Below are 19,093 nucleotides of genomic sequence, written 5' to 3'. Positions count from 1 at the left end.
TGGGTTTCCTCCAGGTGCTCCAGTTTCCTCCCACAATCCAAAAAATAACAATAAGTGTTAAGTGGACCGTTTGTGTGATATAGTCCATAGTGTGAGTGTTTGATGCCCTGTAATATACTTTACACTGAATTAATTTTGAATATATATATATATACATCATCATCATCAGTTATTTAATAAACATTAATAGCAGTGAAACAATAATTCAAATTAATTATAAGGGTACATATGGTTAGCATTAAAATTGTTGTTCACTGTGATAAGAATAAGATCTACTTTTTAGCCTCTTTGGTCACAGATATTGAGCCCATAATGTGAGAAAGCACTAAGGAATGTCTTTTTGATATTACTTCACCTGATAAGTACATAAACTTCATAGCCTCAGTGCAAAACCAAAGAAGCAAATTCCAGACATAAACTCTGTCTTGGTTGATTGACTGTCTTTGGGGTAAGAGGAAAATATCTAAGTCTTTCTAGAAAACTACTCCTTTAAGCCCTTTTCCATCCATCAAATTTACTCTTCTCAGTTCCTCACTAGCGAATGGAATCCAAACACAGGGAAGTGGAGGATCCCCCACATCCAGCAGTCAGCCAGAGGTCAGCATATGCTCTATGCATGAAAGTCAAAGGAAAGGTCAGAGAGAACAGCAAGACCACAATCACTGTGCTGCTTTTGTTTTCTTGTTCTGTAACATGATCTAATGACTCACAGAGATATTGTAGATTCCTCACAGCAAGTGGCTTTTTAAGAAAATGGCTTTCTGTCTTTGAATAATTTAAGTAAACGGCAGAAGTTCTGAGTGTCTAGTAATAGCACCATTTCTGTTCTCATTTTTAGGGTTATTGCCTGTGCTGTTGTATCAGGGTGCACTTTTAACTTTTCAAAAGGCTGCATCAGCTGAAAATTTTAAAATAACAAAGCCCTTCCAAAATAATTCTTATTGTATTACTCCTCCCCAAAATCCAGTTATTTATTTAAGACATGCCTGTGGTGTTCACACGAGAATGTTGGCCTCACTGTGCAGTGGCCTGGCCTTCTCTCTGAGCCATGCCACTCAGGACCTGCTTTGTCTGGTCTGATCCCACAGAGGAGTTACAATAGCACAAAATGAAGATGCACGTTGTGTTCTAACTACTCTTTATCGTCAACATTATTAACATTTTCAGTGATTTGTGCTACAGTATTTCTACTGGGTGACCTGACAAGTTTGGCTAGTTTTACTCACCAAGTCCACCAATTAACTTATCAAAAGTTCACCACTTGTCTTTCCTTGGGCCATATTTGGTAGGAGCTAACCACTGGTAACCTAGAGTTCTGGAGATGCTCTGGCCGAAACATTATGATCAGCACACTTCTGAACTTGTCATATATTCATTCATTCATTCATTCATTATCTGTAACCCTTATCCAATTCAGGGTCGCTGTGGGTCCACAGCCTACCTGGAATCATTGGGCGCAAGGCGGGAATACACCCTGGAGGGGGCGCCAGTCTTTCACAGGGCAACACAGACACACACACACACATTCACTCACACACTCACACGTACGGACACTTTTGAGTCGCCAATCCACCTACAACGTGTGTTTTTGGACTGTGGGAGGAAACCGGAGCACCCGGAGGAAACCCACGTGGACACGGGGAGAACACACCAACTCCGCACAGACATATGGGAAATATATATATGGGAAATGTTTCTAATTCAGATTTGAATTTTGTCCTGAAATTGTACAGCAATGTATTTTGCTTGAGCATCTTCCAAACATAGACCTACCACTAACCTTATTCTAGCTCAGGGCCTCATATCTTCTGGCCTGAAACTGGGACCTCCTGAGAGAGGATGTATTTTTTGTGTAAAGTGTGTGTGGTTTCAGCACTGTGGTCAGAGGTGTGGAGTGGATTGTGCTGCAGTTGATTGTGGTGTGTGTGTGCTGTGCTGGGAGGGCCACAGCTGCAGGCTTCAGCTTGGAAGTGATGCCTTTCCAAACACATTCCTCCCCAAATGGCTTTTCCATTCTCATATTTTCAATGGCATGAAATGTGTGTCTATAATATTCCCAATGAAAAAAAAAATTCCTTTACTAACTCTGGAGTTGTTTATTTTGGAATAACGTGGGTAGGGGGAAAATGTATTTATTTTCATTCAGGCAGATGTCTTGCATTCCATTCATGCATACTTGCAAGAGTAAAGGATTGCACCAAAATCTCTGGGGTAATGGTCAGACTCACAAATGTCATACACTGATGATTAGCAGCTGGTTTTGATGTGCTTGAAGTGATTATCTCTTCATGGAGAAAATCAATCATTTACCAATGAATAAAATGACATATATTAGATATTACAACAAGGCAGTGTATGATGCCACATCACTTATGAGTGAGAGAGTGGTTTGAGGAGACTCAGGTGGTAAGAGAGTCAGCGTGGTTGCCAGATTTAAATGACATTGAGAGCTCATGAGACTACGTTGGAAAAAAAAATGTATTGGTGGACCTTGATGAAAAATAGAAAGTAGGTCCTCAGATTATTATTATTACAAAGTTTACAAAAGTATGCCAAAGCAGCAAACCAGAAATAAGACCCAAAATGGGGCAGCTATGGCCTGGGGGTAAGGGAACTGGGCTTGTAACCGGAAGGTGCCGGTTCGATCCCCAGAGTCGGCAGGTAATGACTGAAGTGCCCTTGAGCAAGGCACCTATCCACCAACTGTTCCCCGGGCGCCGTGGCTAGAGCTGCCCACCACTCCGGGCATATGGGCTCACTGCCCCTAGTGTTCACTAGTGTGTGTAAATGTGTGTTTCACTGCACATATTGGGTTAAATGCGGAGAACAAATTCCTCTGTGTGCAAGCACAGTGGCCAATAAAATCATTCTAATTCTGATTCTAAAAGTTCTCTCCACCTGCTCAACACATCTGAAATCTTGAGAGATGTTTTGTGAATGTGTTTTCTGAAAAGTTTAGGGTTTGACTGTGACTTCTGGTGCTTTTAGCTATTGTAGCTCCAGTGCTAAAATAAAAAAAGCAAGATTTTAACATCAAACAACAGACACTGCTGATGAAATACATTTGGAATACGTGAAAAACCTTTGCTGTGTCAATATCATAATTAATCATAATCCCTTTGGATGTAGTAAGGGCTCATTTTCTATCATTTTATTGTATGTATTGTGTTACTCTGTAAATAGTTCCTCTAATTGATTTCATGTTCTTAAAAATGTATTTCTGATTCATTGAATTGCCATCATAGGATCAGATATTCACATCCCTACAATTCAGTATCTGAACTCATCAATTTAGGGACAAGATGTTAAAGTCCTTCCCTCTGGTTTTCTCTTTCTCACACACCAGTTTTATGCCAGTGTATTGCACAGTGGTACTTACACATGGCTTTTTTTAACAGACGTTTGAGAAGGGCCCCAGCTGAGAGGCTGTGTGGAGCATGCAAAGAGAAAGGGCAAGAGGGGCCAGTGGACCATAAACTCCATCTCACTCTGGGCTGCTTTAGTTGGGCATTCATCACTCCTCTTAAAGGAAGTGTTTCTACTGCCCACAGAGAGCCTGCCCCATCGTGAAGGATGCGATGGCACATGATGTCATGGTATTATCATATCAAGGCATCCATCAGCTGGGCTTTCTTTAATGCAGGATGCTGCTGTGTGTGCTCCCCACCTCTAATCTCACCCTTTTCCCTTATCTGTTCCATTGCAGGCAAGGACAAGCAGAGCCAAGCAAGTGTCCAGGTAGGGCTGAGTTCATTTCTCATAGCTGGCTCAGGAAATTGCACAAGTTTTGGTTATAATAGATGTGTTTGGTATCTTTTTTTAAACGCAGGTTCCTTCTTAATTCCTGGAAATAGCTGGGAGCTATGATCATATTTGCCCTGTTTAAAAAGTTAATGAAAACTTGTTTTTTTCCTAAATTTTCTGGTTATCTTACATTATGCATGGGCTTGATTTGCATGAATGTCCTTAACAGTGAGGCAGCCCTCTGTTCTTATTCAGGGAACTGTAACAGGAAGCTTTTAGACTGCCATTTAGAGCCTGGTGTTTTGTTTATGTCCAGCATGTTGTGACCCACACACTAGGGTACACACCAGACCTATCGCTCTGATCTTCCTGCTACATTTGCATAGGTCCTTGAGTGGTACAATAGGCTTTTTTTTTTTCTCTCAGCCCATACACACACGCAATATGAGTAAGCATTCTGTTTTGAATGAAAAAGACATATACACCCAAAGTAAGGCGAGCCCCACTGTGGGTTCCCAGTGCTTTGTCATTGTTGGATTTTTTAGCTCTTTTACGAGTCTTTCCACTCCCTGAATTCAGATACTGGAGAGAGTGAGTAAGAGCTAGAAAGAGTGAAGAGGAAGGACTCTCCCTTCTGAGAGAGAGCAAAGCTGTCCATCTCTTCTCTCTCCTCTCATCCAGCACAAAAGAGAGCCTGGGCCCCTGCCACTCTCTGGGATGCCAGCCATCTGATTGTTATCTGTCTATTCAGTTTGTGGAGGTGGGGTACACACCGCACCCCTCCCAGTCTAAAAATAACTCCAGACAGGGGCTCTATTGAATCTGGCCTAAGTCCTTGGATCGGTGTCAGACCAAACTGGCCTACGTGTGGTGGTTGGCTTATTAAACCCACCCAAAAGCATTTGTTCAGACTCTCAGTCTGTGGCTGCAGTCAACCAGCCACACAAGGCCTCTGCAGGGAGCCTCGGTGTTGTGCATTTACTCTGCGTTTGTACTCCCCCTGGTGGTTGCTGTATTACAAAGCACGAGAGAACCATGGTCAGACTGCGAGGATGCAATGCAACAGTATTGCATGACGTCACCTAGATGGTAATCTGTTTGTGAGCCTGACTCGAAATGAATGAGAAACACTTGCCTACACCAAATATGACTAAAGTGAAATGTGGCTGATGAAAGCCTGTGTTACGATGATTATAATAGACCGCTTTGAGAGATCCTTATATGTCATAGATCAGTTTCTGAGTGATATGTCCTTCTTAGTACATTACCAATACTCACACTTAGATACCAATTAATCAGGTACGTTTACGATATACAGTACCAGTAAGATGTTAGGACACGCACACTCAGGGAGGGTTTCCTTTGTTTTTGACCACAGACTGTGAATGTACAGTAGCAGTCAAAATTTGGATCTTCTCATTCAGTGTTTTTTTTTTTTTTTTGCTCTCAGTGAGCTTCATGAGGTTGTCACCTAGAATGGGTGAACAGCTGTGGCCTCTTTAAGAGTTAATCTGTAGAACTGCTCGCCTTCTTAATGTGTTTGACACAGCCCTACACCGTGAATAGCCCTATTCCACTATTGACTAATGAGAAGTTGTGTCCAAACTTTTGACTGGTACTGTATATTGTGTAAATTTTATGCAAATACCCCTGGTCAAATATGTTGACTTTCTTAAATAAAAATCATTTAAAACAATCTCTTTAGTCCATCAATCATTCATGTTCTCTAAAGTAGTTTATAAATGTCAGGGTCATGCTCCAGGTGACTGTGAGAAGTTCTGTGTTGTGTTCTCTCAGTGTCGGCGTGGGTTTCCTCTGGGTGCTTCCACGGTTCAGAAACAGGTTGGTAGGTGGATTGGCTACTCAAAAGTGTCCTTAGGTGTGAGTGTGTGTATGTGAATATGTGAGTGTGTGTCTCCTTGCGATGGACTGGTGCCCCCTCCTGGGTTCCCGCCTTGTGTCTAGTGATTCCGGGTAGGCTCCCAACCCACCAAAACTCTGAACTGGATAAGCGGTAACAGACAATGAATGTATTTATGTGTGCTTATTTTCACAACATATGTAACCATTATTTTGCATGGAAAAGTATGAGATCTACTTCCATGCAAAATACTGGTTACAAAATAATGGTTACATTTGTTACCATCCAATTTTACATCTCCCTCTCTCTCTCTCTCCATCTGTAGTGACCAGTGTATGGCCGATACAGGCGGCTTCTCAGTGTGATGTGTAATGGCTCCTGCGCTGAGTGCTCTGTGGGGGTCAGGAGTTGCAGGGTCAGAGGTCGGAGGGACAGCAGCGCTGGCTAATGGAGAGCTAGCTCTGGTCGGCACACTCACAGCCTTCTCTGTCTTCCTCATCCTCACACTGCTGCTGCTGCTGCTCTGTGCCAGCTGCCAAGGGTGAGTACCTGCACATTTTTATCATGTCCAGCTACGATTACAGCTATCGTTATAGACCTGCTTTTAATATTCAACTAAATTATTATATATGTAACAAGTAAAGTATAATGTATGTTACATTGTTATTGAGAAGGAATCCTAGTTTGCGGTTGTAATAAGTGTAAGTGTAATAAGTGTGGAATCAGTGACGATTTACTGTAGAAATGCCTATTTAGTGAAGGATAAATCTTGATCTGGGTTTAGGAAAGAGGACCCAAAATATCAAACTATAATTAATAATTGCATGATTGAGCCACATCTAAACTGTAATAACAGATGATTTAATATTGTTTTAGTAAATATTGCATTTAGTCCTGAAACTGCCTCCTTATTATGAATATCACTGTGCTATATTTGTTGTATATCATTAAATCTAACTATTTCATCTCTGTTTGACATTCATGTTGTCTAAAAAACTTGCAGTAACTAATTAAAAAATGTGCATTTGCAAACTGCCATTGGCAATCTGTTATGCGAGGTCCATCTAACTCTTTAACTTGATGCATATAGGTGAGGTTAATTGACTATCCACATGTGGTGGCAACACACTATAGGTTCAAACTCCAGACTCAAAGGAGCAGAGTTAATCAACATTTTCCAGTAATGGCACCTCTCTCTTCTTTCCCCAGGCAAAAGAAAGCTAGTCAGCTCCCTGGAGACCATGAGAACCTGATGAATGGGGTATGTTAGCTGGAAGCTTTTTGAATAAAGGATTTTCTGTATTTCAGATCATTCTCTGCATGACTGAGGCTCAAAACAGAACCCTGTAGGGTCTTTATAAAGTAGTTGTACTTCAAGGTGTTTTCAGAATAATTTAACAATTCTTTTTTATTTTGGAGAGTTAGAGTTGGCGTGTTTTTTTTTTTTTTTTTGAGCTGATTTGCAGTATGGAGATATATGCTGATATTTTTAACGAAAATGTCTGCTGATGCCATGCATCTCTTGGTGTGACTGATGAAATTGAAATTTGTTCCATTTCTTAAATTAAGTTATTCATGTAATCCAACAACTGCAAAATATTTTGGTGAAAATAATGCAGGCTAATCTTATTTTACCCGTACTGCAGCCACAGGGTGCAGAATAAAGCAAACCAAAGGGGCTTTGTGGAGCTCAGTGGGAGGAAAGTATGAAGCAAGGCAGACTCATTGCTTTGTCTGCCCGGGGAATATAGGGTGGATCTTTGGATGTGGCCGCGGCAGAGAGGCAGAGGCTGCTGGGAAATTATCATGTGAGACAAAAGGTCAAGAGTTCAGCGTTGTTTGGAAGCAGGGAGCATCTATGAAAATCACATTTGACTTGTCATGTGATGAATGCACTTGCATATTGGAACTGAAGGCTGTACTGACAAAGAAACACACACACAGCTGTGGGAAAGCATCACAGTTCTGTTGCTGGCCTTAACTGTTTCTAAATGAGGGTTGGGGTGTATCTGCCAGTTTGTTATCATGGCTTGTTGATGACTGCTGCTGTTGCACTGTTGTCTGTGGAATATAAACTCATCTCACAGACATAGGGTGAGGTTCCCACCACTCACACCAAGTGACTTTACTCTGGTTTATAGATAGAGATTATATATAAATAGAAAAGTGTCTCACCCTTTGAGACATGACATTTACCTTGCTATTTAGCCTCCAGTTCACTGTCCTTTGCCAGATTTATAATTTCATATCTCACCTCTGTCTTGTTTTATGTAAATATTGACTGCGTGTAAGAGGCACTAGGCAGATAAAGGGCCGTGTCAGTGTAATGTGAAGTGAGTGTGGAGAGATGGTAGTTTTGTCTTTTGGCAAGAATTTGACATAATCTTTCTCTAATCACACCCTGTCACATGTGCATACAAAGCTCAGGGGAAGCGAAAACCTTTTAAGTTGTGATGGATATCTGGAGGGCAACCTTTACACAATAATGTATGCCTCAGCATGGAAAATACAGTGGAGGTGTTCGTGTAAATGGTGGTGTCTTTCATACACTGACAGGTTAAATGGGGTCTTTGTCTTTGCTCAACAAGACAAGTGTCTCTTTTCTTTAACCTCCTGTCTCTGTGAGACTTCATCACCCTGGTAACCGTGCAAGTCTAAAAGCAGCCATAAGGTGGTGCCATAGAGTTACTTTCAGCCTTCCTGTGGTTTAAAAACACGAAGAGCCCCAATTATTTGTCTTTGTCTCCAACTTTTGATTGACTTTGTAATGAGAGCTCTTTTGTCTCTGCACAGGTATCAGAAAAGGAGACATGCAGCCAATCAGCAGACACAGGAAGCCACGGCACTGACCTTGTGGCCAGTAGCTCGCACAATGGGCCTCTTACCAGTGGTACAGGTATGATTTCTCATTACTTTAGAGTTGCAATCATATGAATAATAGTCATGGACACAGAAAAGTAAGTGTCTGACTATGTATTCACTACATATTTAATATAATCTCATCAGGATGGGTCAGTACCATAATGAAGCATTTGTATATTTGGCATTTTTATACAATAGCATAATCCCTTTTGGTTCTATGTAGTAGTATTACTGTAAGGATTACACAAGAGGTATTTTGTTGGACAGAAGACTCCTTCATTCATTCATTCATTCATCTATCTTAAATTGTGGCACATGTTTGGCTTTATTAATATTAGTTTCTGTGCCCTATCAAACTGAATGTAACACCAACGCTCACATTTGTTAAAGGGGAGGAATGGACTAGAAGAAAGCAATAGCGTTTCTGACCTCAGAATTATTTCTAAGGCTCAGTTTGATAGCTGGCTTCACACTCTCTGTCCTTAGTGCTCACAGACACCATGGACACGAGTCCTCACCCTTCAGAAGAGATGCTGTCCAGTCAGTCTGAACTTCGTTCTTCTAAGTGTCCTCAAGACCGTGAATTACCCAGCATTCCTCCCAATGGAGCCCTGCAGGATGGATCTGGAGCACCCAGCGATGGCACGTATGAGGTGCTGAAGGATGGAGCCCCGCGGGACCTCAGCGCTGAGGACTCGCTGTACGAGACAGTCAAAGAGCTGAAGGATGTGGGTCTACGCAATGGTACAGTGAGCCCCGATGAGCCCCCAGTGGCCCTTCTGAACGGCCGCCTCAGCCCAAGCCCTGGAACCCCTGACCGCAGCTCTCTGCCCAATGGCGTGGAGTATGCGTCCGTCGACCTCAACAAGAAGAGCCGCTACAGCGCAGACATAGAGGCTCGACGCTCTGCCATTAACATGACCCCAGCTGAGCCTGAGGAGGATGAGAAACCCCCACCCATACCAGACAAAGCACTGGATGAGAATGACAACCAACAGATCAACGGACTGCAGAATGAACAGGTGAGGAAAAGACTGGTGAACTGTGATTGTGACAGAGCTAGGGTCATATTTCATTTCATAAGAGTTGTATTATAGTACTTGCATAATACGAGAGCTATGTGAGAGCTAAACTTAGGTGCAGGAAAGAACAATAGTGATCCTGCTTAATTATGATCTTTTAAGGTGGCGTGTTCTGGGTGGCTGTGCTGCTATGCATGCAGCATACAAATGAATTAATCTGTGGAGGAGCGGACAGCTCCTACTGTGCATTGCTCCCAGTGTAAGCTGCACAGACACTCTCCACCCAATCGTTTAAACAATTGCTCCACGCATTCTGCTGCTGCATCCTCTACTGACCCCAGTGAAGCTACGCTGTTCCCTTTGCCTCCCCCTCCCTTGTCTCTTACCCTCTTTGATTTCTTTGTTTTGGTATCTCTAGCCTATTAGCTCATGAGTAATGAAGGTTAGGATTGTAAGACAGCCATGTTTACTGGGGCACCTGCAGCCCCACTGTGCAATGTAGCCTAACATCAGCACATTTTTGGTGCCTCCCATTTGTGGTTTCCCTCCCCCAATACCCATATGGCCTGGGTTTGGTTTAGGCTTGACCCCTACTGCTTCAATTGCACCTCAGCTCTGCATGTGCGTGTGTGCGTGCGTGTGTGTGTGTGTGTGTAGAGCATTGGCCATTTGTCTTATGAATCTGACACTGCATGTATACTTGTATTGAGGATGCATTTATTTTATGCCTCAAGCCAGATGCTGTCCAATAAATCGATTATCTTCTGGCTTATCTCCTCAAACAATCTCCTGAAAAATTATTATATATATATTTTTAATTTTGACTAGAAATTAAATAAGTCAATTGTTGACGTTTGCACAGTACTGAAGACAGATAGACATTCAGTCAATATAGGGTCTGTGTTTGGGACAATGCTCAGCCACTTAGCTTTAAAGATGATATACCACCTCCTTGTTTCTACACTCACTGTCCATTCTCTCAGCTCCACTGAACATACTGGAGCACTGTGTAGTCCTACAATTACAGACTGTAGTTCATTTTATTGCATTCATTATTCTGTCCCCATTCACCCTGTTCTCCAATGCTCAGGACCCCCACAGAGCAGGTATGATTTGAGTGGTGGATTATTCTCAGCGCTGTCGTGACACAGACGTTGTTGTAGTGTTGTTAGTGCTGCACTGGTGTGAGTAGATCAGACTCTGTTTTTAAACACTGTGCCCATTTACTCTCCATTCTTTTAAAAACACCTGCCTTATTGGTCCACCTTGTAGATGTAAAGTCAGAGACAGCCCTTCTGCGCAGTTATTGTTGGTCGTCCTCTAGGCTTTCATCAGTGGACACAGGGCGCTGCCCACAGGATGCTGTTGGTTGGATATTTTTGGTTGGTGGACTATTCTTATCCCAGCTGTGGCACAGAAGCAAGACAAGACATGTTTAAAAACTCCAGCAGCACTGCTGTGTCTGATTCAAAATGCTCCTGGACCTCAGAGCTAAGAAAATAAGACAGTGAGGATAGTGGAAAACAGGTGGTCATAATGTTGATCTGTGTCCTTTTATTATTTTTAATCTGTAATTTAACCAAAAATTAAGAACAAATCAAAACAGATAGTGTATAACAGACACACTAACATTAATATTAAAAACCAACATAGCAGAAGCAAAATCAAATAGAAATTAAGAAGAAGAAAAACATGGAAACCCAGAGACATGGGGAGGTGATTTATAATGTAAGTGTGCCAGTGGTGCGTTTGTGTGTGTGTGTGAAGAGTACAAGAGGTTCCAGATGCCCACTTTCTGTCTGACAGCTCGCTTCATTGATGAATGAGGCACAGGAGTGTGCCTGTGTTTGTATGAGAGGCCCAGACAGGTAGCAGTGGGACACACACACACACACACACATGCACACACACACACACACCATTGAACATGCAAACAAAGGCACATGCGCACACACCAATACACAGAACAATTATATTGTTACAATGATATTTGTGAGATAAACACATAGCATTAAGGGTCTCATCACAGAGGCAGTGAAAGGTACCACCACAGTGACAGTTTATGTGTGAGATTCTCTATGGTATAATGGTTTCCAATTTGCTTCAGTAAAGATACATATCAAATGCAACTTTATGAAACGCCTGATGGTTTGCGTTGCTTGAACAACATGTGTCTTTTGCATTATGAAATGGATTATTACCTTTTGTTACATGTTGATTAGTCCAATGTTAGTAACATAAAGGGTTGTCACTAGAGATTAATGATTAGAGGGGCTAAGCTTTAACCAGGGGTTCTAGGGGAAATTGCCTCATAGCAGCAAATTTCTTTGATGAGGTACAGATAAAGCAAAACCACAAGGAGCTGCTGCCTTTACAAAAAAAATTGAATATCCATCTACATGTGGAAAAACAAAACTGAGTTATTAATTATTATTAACTCATTATATAGAGGTATCTGTAAAATACACAGTCATAATGTCAGGAAAAAACATATTCATCAATTCAGTCTGCCCCTAAAAAATTATTTAGGGTACAGCCCCCCTAAAACAGGTCTAACCACGTAACATCATACCTTTACGGGACAAAGGAAAACTGTTCTTTAAATGAAGTTAACATACAGGGATTTTATGCCTTGCATTTTACAAGTTTTTCTACTGTTCAGTTTACTGTGAAATTTTTGCCAAATTTAAATGACAGACACGTTGTAGAGTGCCCCATGTGAATCATTTTATTAATAAAAGCCAGCTCCATAAAAAGATACTACTACTTTTTGGGACATAATGATATGTAAGTGATGTCCATGAGTTTTCAAATAAAAATGATCAGAATATTATGGGAAAGTGTCCAGAGCCTCCCTATCAGGCTTCTCCTGCTGTGGTTGACAGTGGGTGACTCTTGAAGATAAACTGTTCATGTCAGCATTTCAATGCTCCAGTGTGTTGCCAATGAGAAATTCTTCATTGAGAAGCAGACTCCACTCTCCTCGAGTACATGAGCATGCATTCATATCAGAGAGAATATAGACACATGTCTTTCTTAACTGACGGAATTAGACGTAGCATACCAGGCCGCAGTCCTTTGGCGAGTGCCTTCCGTCAGCAGGCTGTCATTCCTAATGTCCTGTGTCATCACTCTCACATACCCCCCTCTGACATGGCCAAGCATATTGACATTTCAGACATGAATATCACCATGCTCTTCTCATGCTAGTAAATCAGTTCAATAAGCACTTTAATTAAAACTGTATACTCGAATGGGTGTATTAGCAGATAAGCCACACCATTAAATGAATTTGCTGGTGAAACTGTCTCTGTGGACCTACACCAGTATTTTTTAAAGCTATTAATGAATTGATTTGCTAATTAAATCAATATCAAAGCCCATCTTTGAGCCTGTCCAATTTGACTAATTGGTATCATTGTAAACATTCTCTCAAGTTCATAGAGGCCAAGAGGACTTTGCTGAATTCTGTATTTTACAATAAGCCTCTTTAGATTTATTTAATCTCAGCAGACTCACCGTAGAACATATATTCAAAGATTGATTTTCTTCTCTGAAAATCAACATGGTCAGTATAGACTATAGGGCCTTACTGTTTTCATTTGCATAGAAATCACCCTTATAAAAATAAAATAGTTGCTTGCAAAGGATGGGGCTTAAGTAGAAAAACTTAAAACTTGAGTTTGACGAAATGGCGTTTTGCATATTTCATTTGTGACAGGTGTTTTTTTAAACAAGAGGGAAAAATTGGTGCAGACTTGAACCTGTCAGTACAGAATGCAAATTCTCTTTAATGAAGTGTAACGATGTAATGAAAATGTATTTAAAAAAACAATTATGTGTTTTGAAAAATAACTACATAAAATTCTAACTTATAGGTAATATTTTACTGTCTTTCAGTTACATCCTGCAATGTCTTGTAATCTAGAACCTCAGAACGGTGTATCTCCAGCTGAGAAGGTAAGCCTTACTAAAATGTTATTGATATGTCAGAATACCTCAGAGATATTCACAGATACATTCTGAAGGCATTGAACTGCAGGCTTTTTAGTGACTATATTGTTTAAGATAAATTGGTAACTAAAAGGTTAGTTAAAAATCACAGGACACACTTTTTATTTCTTTGATATGTTACATGACCATCTTCCCATTGGAAAAATTTTGACCTTGATCCAATATGGCGGCTATCAAGCTGGAGATGTTCTGAACACAGTCTAAATGATAGGCCCCCTCACCCATTACTTGCTGGGGTATTCAGATAAAAGGGTGTCCTGGGACTATTGACTCACCCTGTGCTTTGAAAATAATACAATGAACACAAAATATAAATTGTTTAGAAGAAAGGATTGGGCTATGGGTCCACAAACATGTCTTTACTTTTGGGGCCTAATGTGCATCTCTTAGCATCAACATCTTTGTTATAGTCTTCTAACAATTAAATTTAGCAGTGAAAAATATAATGTGCTTATCTCTTTGTGATAATATATTGGTTTTTCACTTCTTGTCTGCAGTTATTGACCGTATATTCTACAGTAGTTAAGCCAGTGGAGGAGGAAGAAAAGGAAAATGACTACAGCTGTATTGGAGAAATCAAGGGACTGATGCCAGAGTCAGCTTCTAGTGATCTGTATGCTACAGTGAGGGATGTGTACCCATCACCTCCCAGCGAAAACCCCCAGGAGGAGCCCATGGAAAACACAGACCCTGGGTATGAGACCATCAAGATCCCAAAGATTGTGGAGGAGGGCCAGCAGGGGAACGGGCACCCGGAGCCTGACTACGAGAGTGTTGGGGAGCTGGATCTAACCAGGGAGATATCCCGCCTCTGATTGACACATAAAGGCCTACAAACTTACACAGCACTGCATCAGAGGCTCATTTGATTGACATTTAGGAATGTGGTTTTGGTCCAAACCAACCAGATTGGCACTTATCTACTTGGAATGATGGGACACTGCTTAACAGTTTTGACAAGGAGTATGTGATGCATTTAACTTCAGATTCAGTAATGTACCCCATTTCCACATTAATGCATTATATTTTAGAGTTTTGTCTTTGGGTTTACTTGCTGTAAGCAGTAATTGTTCTAGTACTATGTGGAAATGGTGTACAGCTTTGAATCCAGTAAATTGAATTCTGTCATTAAATTATTCCAGACGCTATTTGGCCTACAATTCAAATATATTTAGTTAAACATCTTTTAGATATTTTAGTGCTAAGGGACTAAAATGTACTTATAAATTACACATTGTCTTTTCCGATTGGTGTAGATATAATGTTTTGCCTTTTTAGACACAGGAATATGAAATTTTTGTCAAGTGCCACATTCATCTTTAAAAGATTATAGTGTGTGAGGGTTATGCATATTTTTAGGGTACTACCAATGGAAGTGTCACTGCAGTACTCTTGTTGTGATGTTTTATTCATGTGATGTGTACTATTAAGCGCACTCTCTGTGGGAGGTGGCCAACTGTCAGACGGCATGCCCTCAGTTCACCCTGAGAGCCAGCACACGCAGCAGGCAGCAACATTGCACAAGTAAATACACATACGCTTCACGCATTCACAGATTCAGAATGAAAGAAATTAAGCAGCATGTAAAATACACGACACATATCCAAAAACACCACTAAACTTCAGTGGTTGTGCCATTGGTGGTCACCTTTAGTGTTTCTTTATGGTGAGAGAAGGTGCATTTAATATATTACCTCTTCTGGTACGTAAAAGCTACGATTTCTCATCAGGCTGATCATCATGGTAAAACCATATCTAATGCTGATGTGTTGTGAAGCTGTGTTGTAAGCCAAATCCTCATAAATTATTTAATGTACCTGTTTACCTGTATGTGTGTCAAAGTGAAGTAGCAGAACTTTATTAATGCAGCAGTATTGATTACGCATATCAAAGACATTATTTTCAGACGTATATTTTTTCCTTTAGTAGGTACCCAGTCATGAAGTAGTAAAGCACAAAAGAAACTCCATGGTACTGCTACGTTGCTGTTGCCTGGCAAATAATCTTTTATGTTCACAGTTCAAATATGAAGTGCTTTTTCTCTTAGTAAGCTCTTTAATCCAAAGGGGTTGCCACACACAGACACTGCATGTGAGATACATGCCAAGAGAGACTTGTATATAGTTATAATTTTACTGTTCAGTTTAACATATAGTTTGATTTTGTTTATATATTTTGCCCTCCCTCAATGATGGTTTTAGTATGCTTTTTATTTGTTATTATGATGGCTTGTAAAGCACAGACTCCTGTGTGGTGTTTTGGATGTGATGTGGATGTTTAAAAGGGAGTTATTTGTTCCTATATAAAAGGTAGACGACTACAGCCAGTTTGGCTGTTACCCTTTAAAAGGGCCAATCTGCTTTAAATGTGATGTATGGATGTGGCAGATTAGTCTCTTTGATGATAATGCAATGTCATCTCTGTATTTGTTTTGTAATAATGGTACTTTTTTGGTACGATCTCTGTATTGTGAGGGTACTTTCGTTATTTAATATTACGTCACACCATTGGTAAACATTGCTTTTACTTCAGAGTGAATTTATGTGTATTTTATTTGTAAATAACATAAGTGCATTTGTTTATATCATAATCTTTTTAAAGTATCACTTGCCAATTAAATACTGCAGTCATGCTGGACCATTATTTTATTTATTTATTTATTTATTTTGTGTACATCCAGATCTATTGCACCATCTAAAATATTTGATAAATGAGAAAAGGCTACATTTCACATGTGGATATCAAAAACCCCCCACCACATATACATTAATCAGATCTGAAACTATATTCTAAGTGCTCGTTTTATTGACAAACTGTCGGTAAACTACTTTACGGCAATATACATTTAAACATTTGAATGATGTTTTTATCTAGAGCATCTCACAAACAGAGGTAACTGAAATAAGAAGCACAATAGTGTTTCAGCTTGGGTATAATATAGTCGTGGCTATGGTTTAGGAAGCTTTAGGCGGAAATGCTGACATCTCACTAAAGCATTGTCAGTCATTCCATACTGTTGCTGTATTGAATATATTGGTTAAGTTGACCCACGAATTAACTGAATCAAATGAAATTTTTCATTACACACCTGGCAAAGGTTGTCTATGTTTCATAGTATCATATAAAGGTCATTTCTGAAATACGTGTGAATCATTACACATCAGGTGTTCTCATTCCCTCTACCCAACCGCCCCCCCAAAAAAAACAACAACAACAACAACAAACAAAAAACGCAACCCAGTATAGTCCTGCCATAAAAACATCTAACCACGAATAAACCAGAGAAACTGTGCTTTCTGAAACATTTTCTCTTGTCGTTTTGTCCGCAAACAGCGGCGGGTCACGGGTCGGTGTCTCGCCGCCGCGGCGCGCCTCAGAGCTGTTGTCTGGTCGAGGATAAACACCGTCGGTAATCGGCTCGTCCTCACAGGCTTTTTTTCCTATAAGCCTTGCGTCATTGTTTTGAATGGAGGACCGTTTCAGCTGCACATTGCAGTGTGTTGGAAGGGAAACTGACACACAGAGGCGGGTAATTTTTTCACACCTGTATTCCGCCAAGATTGGCATCTCGATAAACCTGTCAAGTAATTCGGAATAATAATAATAGTAATTCTAATACTAATATTATTATTAATAATAATAAGTAGAACAAGATAAAGAAAAAAGAATAATAATGTATACCTTATACAAAAAATACAGAAAAATAGGGCAATGATTAAAAACAAAACAGATATAGTATAACATATATAGGCTTGTGGTAATAACACATTTAAAAAATAATTATAAAATAATACATTGCATAATTCGGTTATTATTGTGATTGCACATGTGATTGAGTCGTATTAAAATAAACAAACAGAATTCCTAGCCAATCAACGCCCTCGACGCAGAGTCTTCCCACCAATCAAGACACGGGGCCGGAATACGGGTGTGCTGAAGGTAAAGCCCGCGAAGGCGTGTGCGCTCCTGGCCAATGGGAGCGCGTATCTATGTGCCGCGCGAGCGCACATGTTTACACGCAGCATTCCGCCGGCGACAGGCTCCGGCTCGTGCAGCCGCGTTCACGGAACGGAGTTATTTTTTTCTCCTCCGTCGTCGACTGATCGCGGCTCTATACGGTGTTTTACAGTTTTAATCGACGTCTCACTTAAAGGCGAATAACCGACGTTACGGTGAACACTAGAAAACTGAAATAAACGGACGTTTCTTTGACGGGTGTGCGCAGTGTTTTAGTCGTTTTAACAGAGCTCAGTCCGACGCCGTTCCGTGTTTTCCTTCGCTCTCTCGCTTGATGGGGAAAACAAACAGGGTCGAAAAAAGAAGACGGATAACGGTTGCCGGTTTGTAATCGAGCTGAGCGTGTCGTTCTGGGTTCGTTAAAGTTGACCACATTATGCTCGGAACCAGACGGGGCAACGAAGGGAGTGACAATATCACCATGTTCCTGTCTTCTCGTGCCCATTTCGCCTTCATTCCGTTTCTGCGGAGGCTTTCGTCTTGACTTCGATCATTTTCCTGATTTCTTTTTCTTTTTTTTTTAACTATTCTGTTTCATTCCCCTTTTATTTCTTAACCCACGCATCCATGCGCCCGTCCTCGCGCCCGTGAGTCATGCACGCCAGGCGCCTCGTGAAGCGCTCGGTGGCGGGCAGCCGCAGCGTGTACTCGGTGCTGATGCACGACGGCTCCGTGAGGGAGTTCGTGGACGACGAGATCCCGCCCGTCTCCGTTCAGACCGCCGCCAAGGGGCAGCTCAAATCCAGCCTCAAAGTGCGTGGTGATCAGGTTATGTTTGTTTTGGTTTTTGTTTTTTACTGCTGTATCCACCGTTCATGCCCAGCTCTGAGTGTTGTGATTGTGTTCATCCATTTAACTTCTCTCTCTCTGAACAGCGATGGCGATGTTTACTGCAAGGACCCATGCTCGTAACGCGTTATAAACGCAGTCATGGGGAAAATGCATTAAGCGTGATCACGGCTTTGGTTATGTTAGTTGTGCCGGATGGACGTCTGCTTATAATCTTTTGTAAATGTAAACTCATTGCAGATATAAAAAATACACGTGATCACGGGCTCTGAATTGTTTGTTTGTGGCATGTTGGGTGGGTGACCATCATCTAGTACCGCCCCCCTTTGCTCTGAGTCCTGTTCGTGTTGGTCACTACCATCCAAACAACAAGGGCAACGAATCAATGCACGCTTATAATGCATTATGGATGCGCATTGTAATTGTAAACGCGGGGATATGCATGACAGCTCCGTGTTGTTTGTGATTGGCATGATGTTGAGTGGAGGGAGGATCGTTATGAATGATCACGCTTCGCTGAATTCTGGCCAGTCTAGTTGGAGCATCTGTGTTTGTACATAACAATCTCCATTCTCTCGCTGCTCCTCCCGCCCTACCCGGCTGTTGATGCTTTTTCTGAATTGCACAACGGTGCTGTAATCTAATGCATCACTGCTGAAAAGGCTGTGGTCGTTGTAATTGCATTAGGCTTTTGCAGTCTTCAATTTAATAATAAAAAATGGACGTTAAGTATTCAACGAAATTAATGCATGGTGATTGTAGGGTTTCAGTTGGAACTGATGGC

General features: G+C 41.1%; 2 protein-coding genes across 5 annotated transcripts in view; both read left to right on the top strand.

The window, feature by feature from the left end:
* The window catches only part of pag1 (phosphoprotein membrane anchor with glycosphingolipid microdomains 1), a 45,874-nt gene extending 29,739 nt beyond the window's left edge, over positions 1-16,135 (top strand). Inside the window, exons 2-8 of the mRNA XM_066674698.1 lie at positions 3,707-3,738; positions 5,931-6,146; positions 6,815-6,866; positions 8,399-8,501; positions 8,954-9,489; positions 13,390-13,449; positions 14,001-16,135. Of these exons, the coding sequence (XP_066530795.1) occupies positions 5,977-6,146; positions 6,815-6,866; positions 8,399-8,501; positions 8,954-9,489; positions 13,390-13,449; positions 14,001-14,318 (1,239 nt within the window). The 5' untranslated portion in view covers positions 3,707-3,738; positions 5,931-5,976 and the 3' untranslated portion in view covers positions 14,319-16,135. The remainder of the gene's footprint in view (positions 1-3,706; positions 3,739-5,930; positions 6,147-6,814; positions 6,867-8,398; positions 8,502-8,953; positions 9,490-13,389; positions 13,450-14,000) is intronic.
* Positions 16,136-17,545: 1,410 nt separating this feature from the next.
* znf704 (zinc finger protein 704) overlaps positions 17,546-19,093 on the top strand; it is a 43,622-nt gene continuing 42,074 nt past the window's right edge. For all 4 annotated transcript variants that reach the window (XR_010803644.1, XM_066674161.1, XM_066674162.1 and 1 more), the window contains exon 1: positions 17,546-18,273. Coding sequence is in view for 3 of the 4 variants with exons in the window: in XM_066674161.1 (XP_066530258.1) it covers positions 18,115-18,273 (159 nt within the window). In the remaining variant the exon portion in view is untranslated. The remainder of the gene's footprint in view (positions 18,274-19,093) is intronic.

The sequence above is a fragment of the Hoplias malabaricus genome, chromosome 6 (assembly GCF_029633855.1).
Source record: "Hoplias malabaricus isolate fHopMal1 chromosome 6, fHopMal1.hap1, whole genome shotgun sequence".
NCBI lineage: Eukaryota > Metazoa > Chordata > Actinopteri > Characiformes > Erythrinidae > Hoplias > Hoplias malabaricus.
This window is presented reverse-complemented; position numbering and strand designations above follow the sequence as displayed.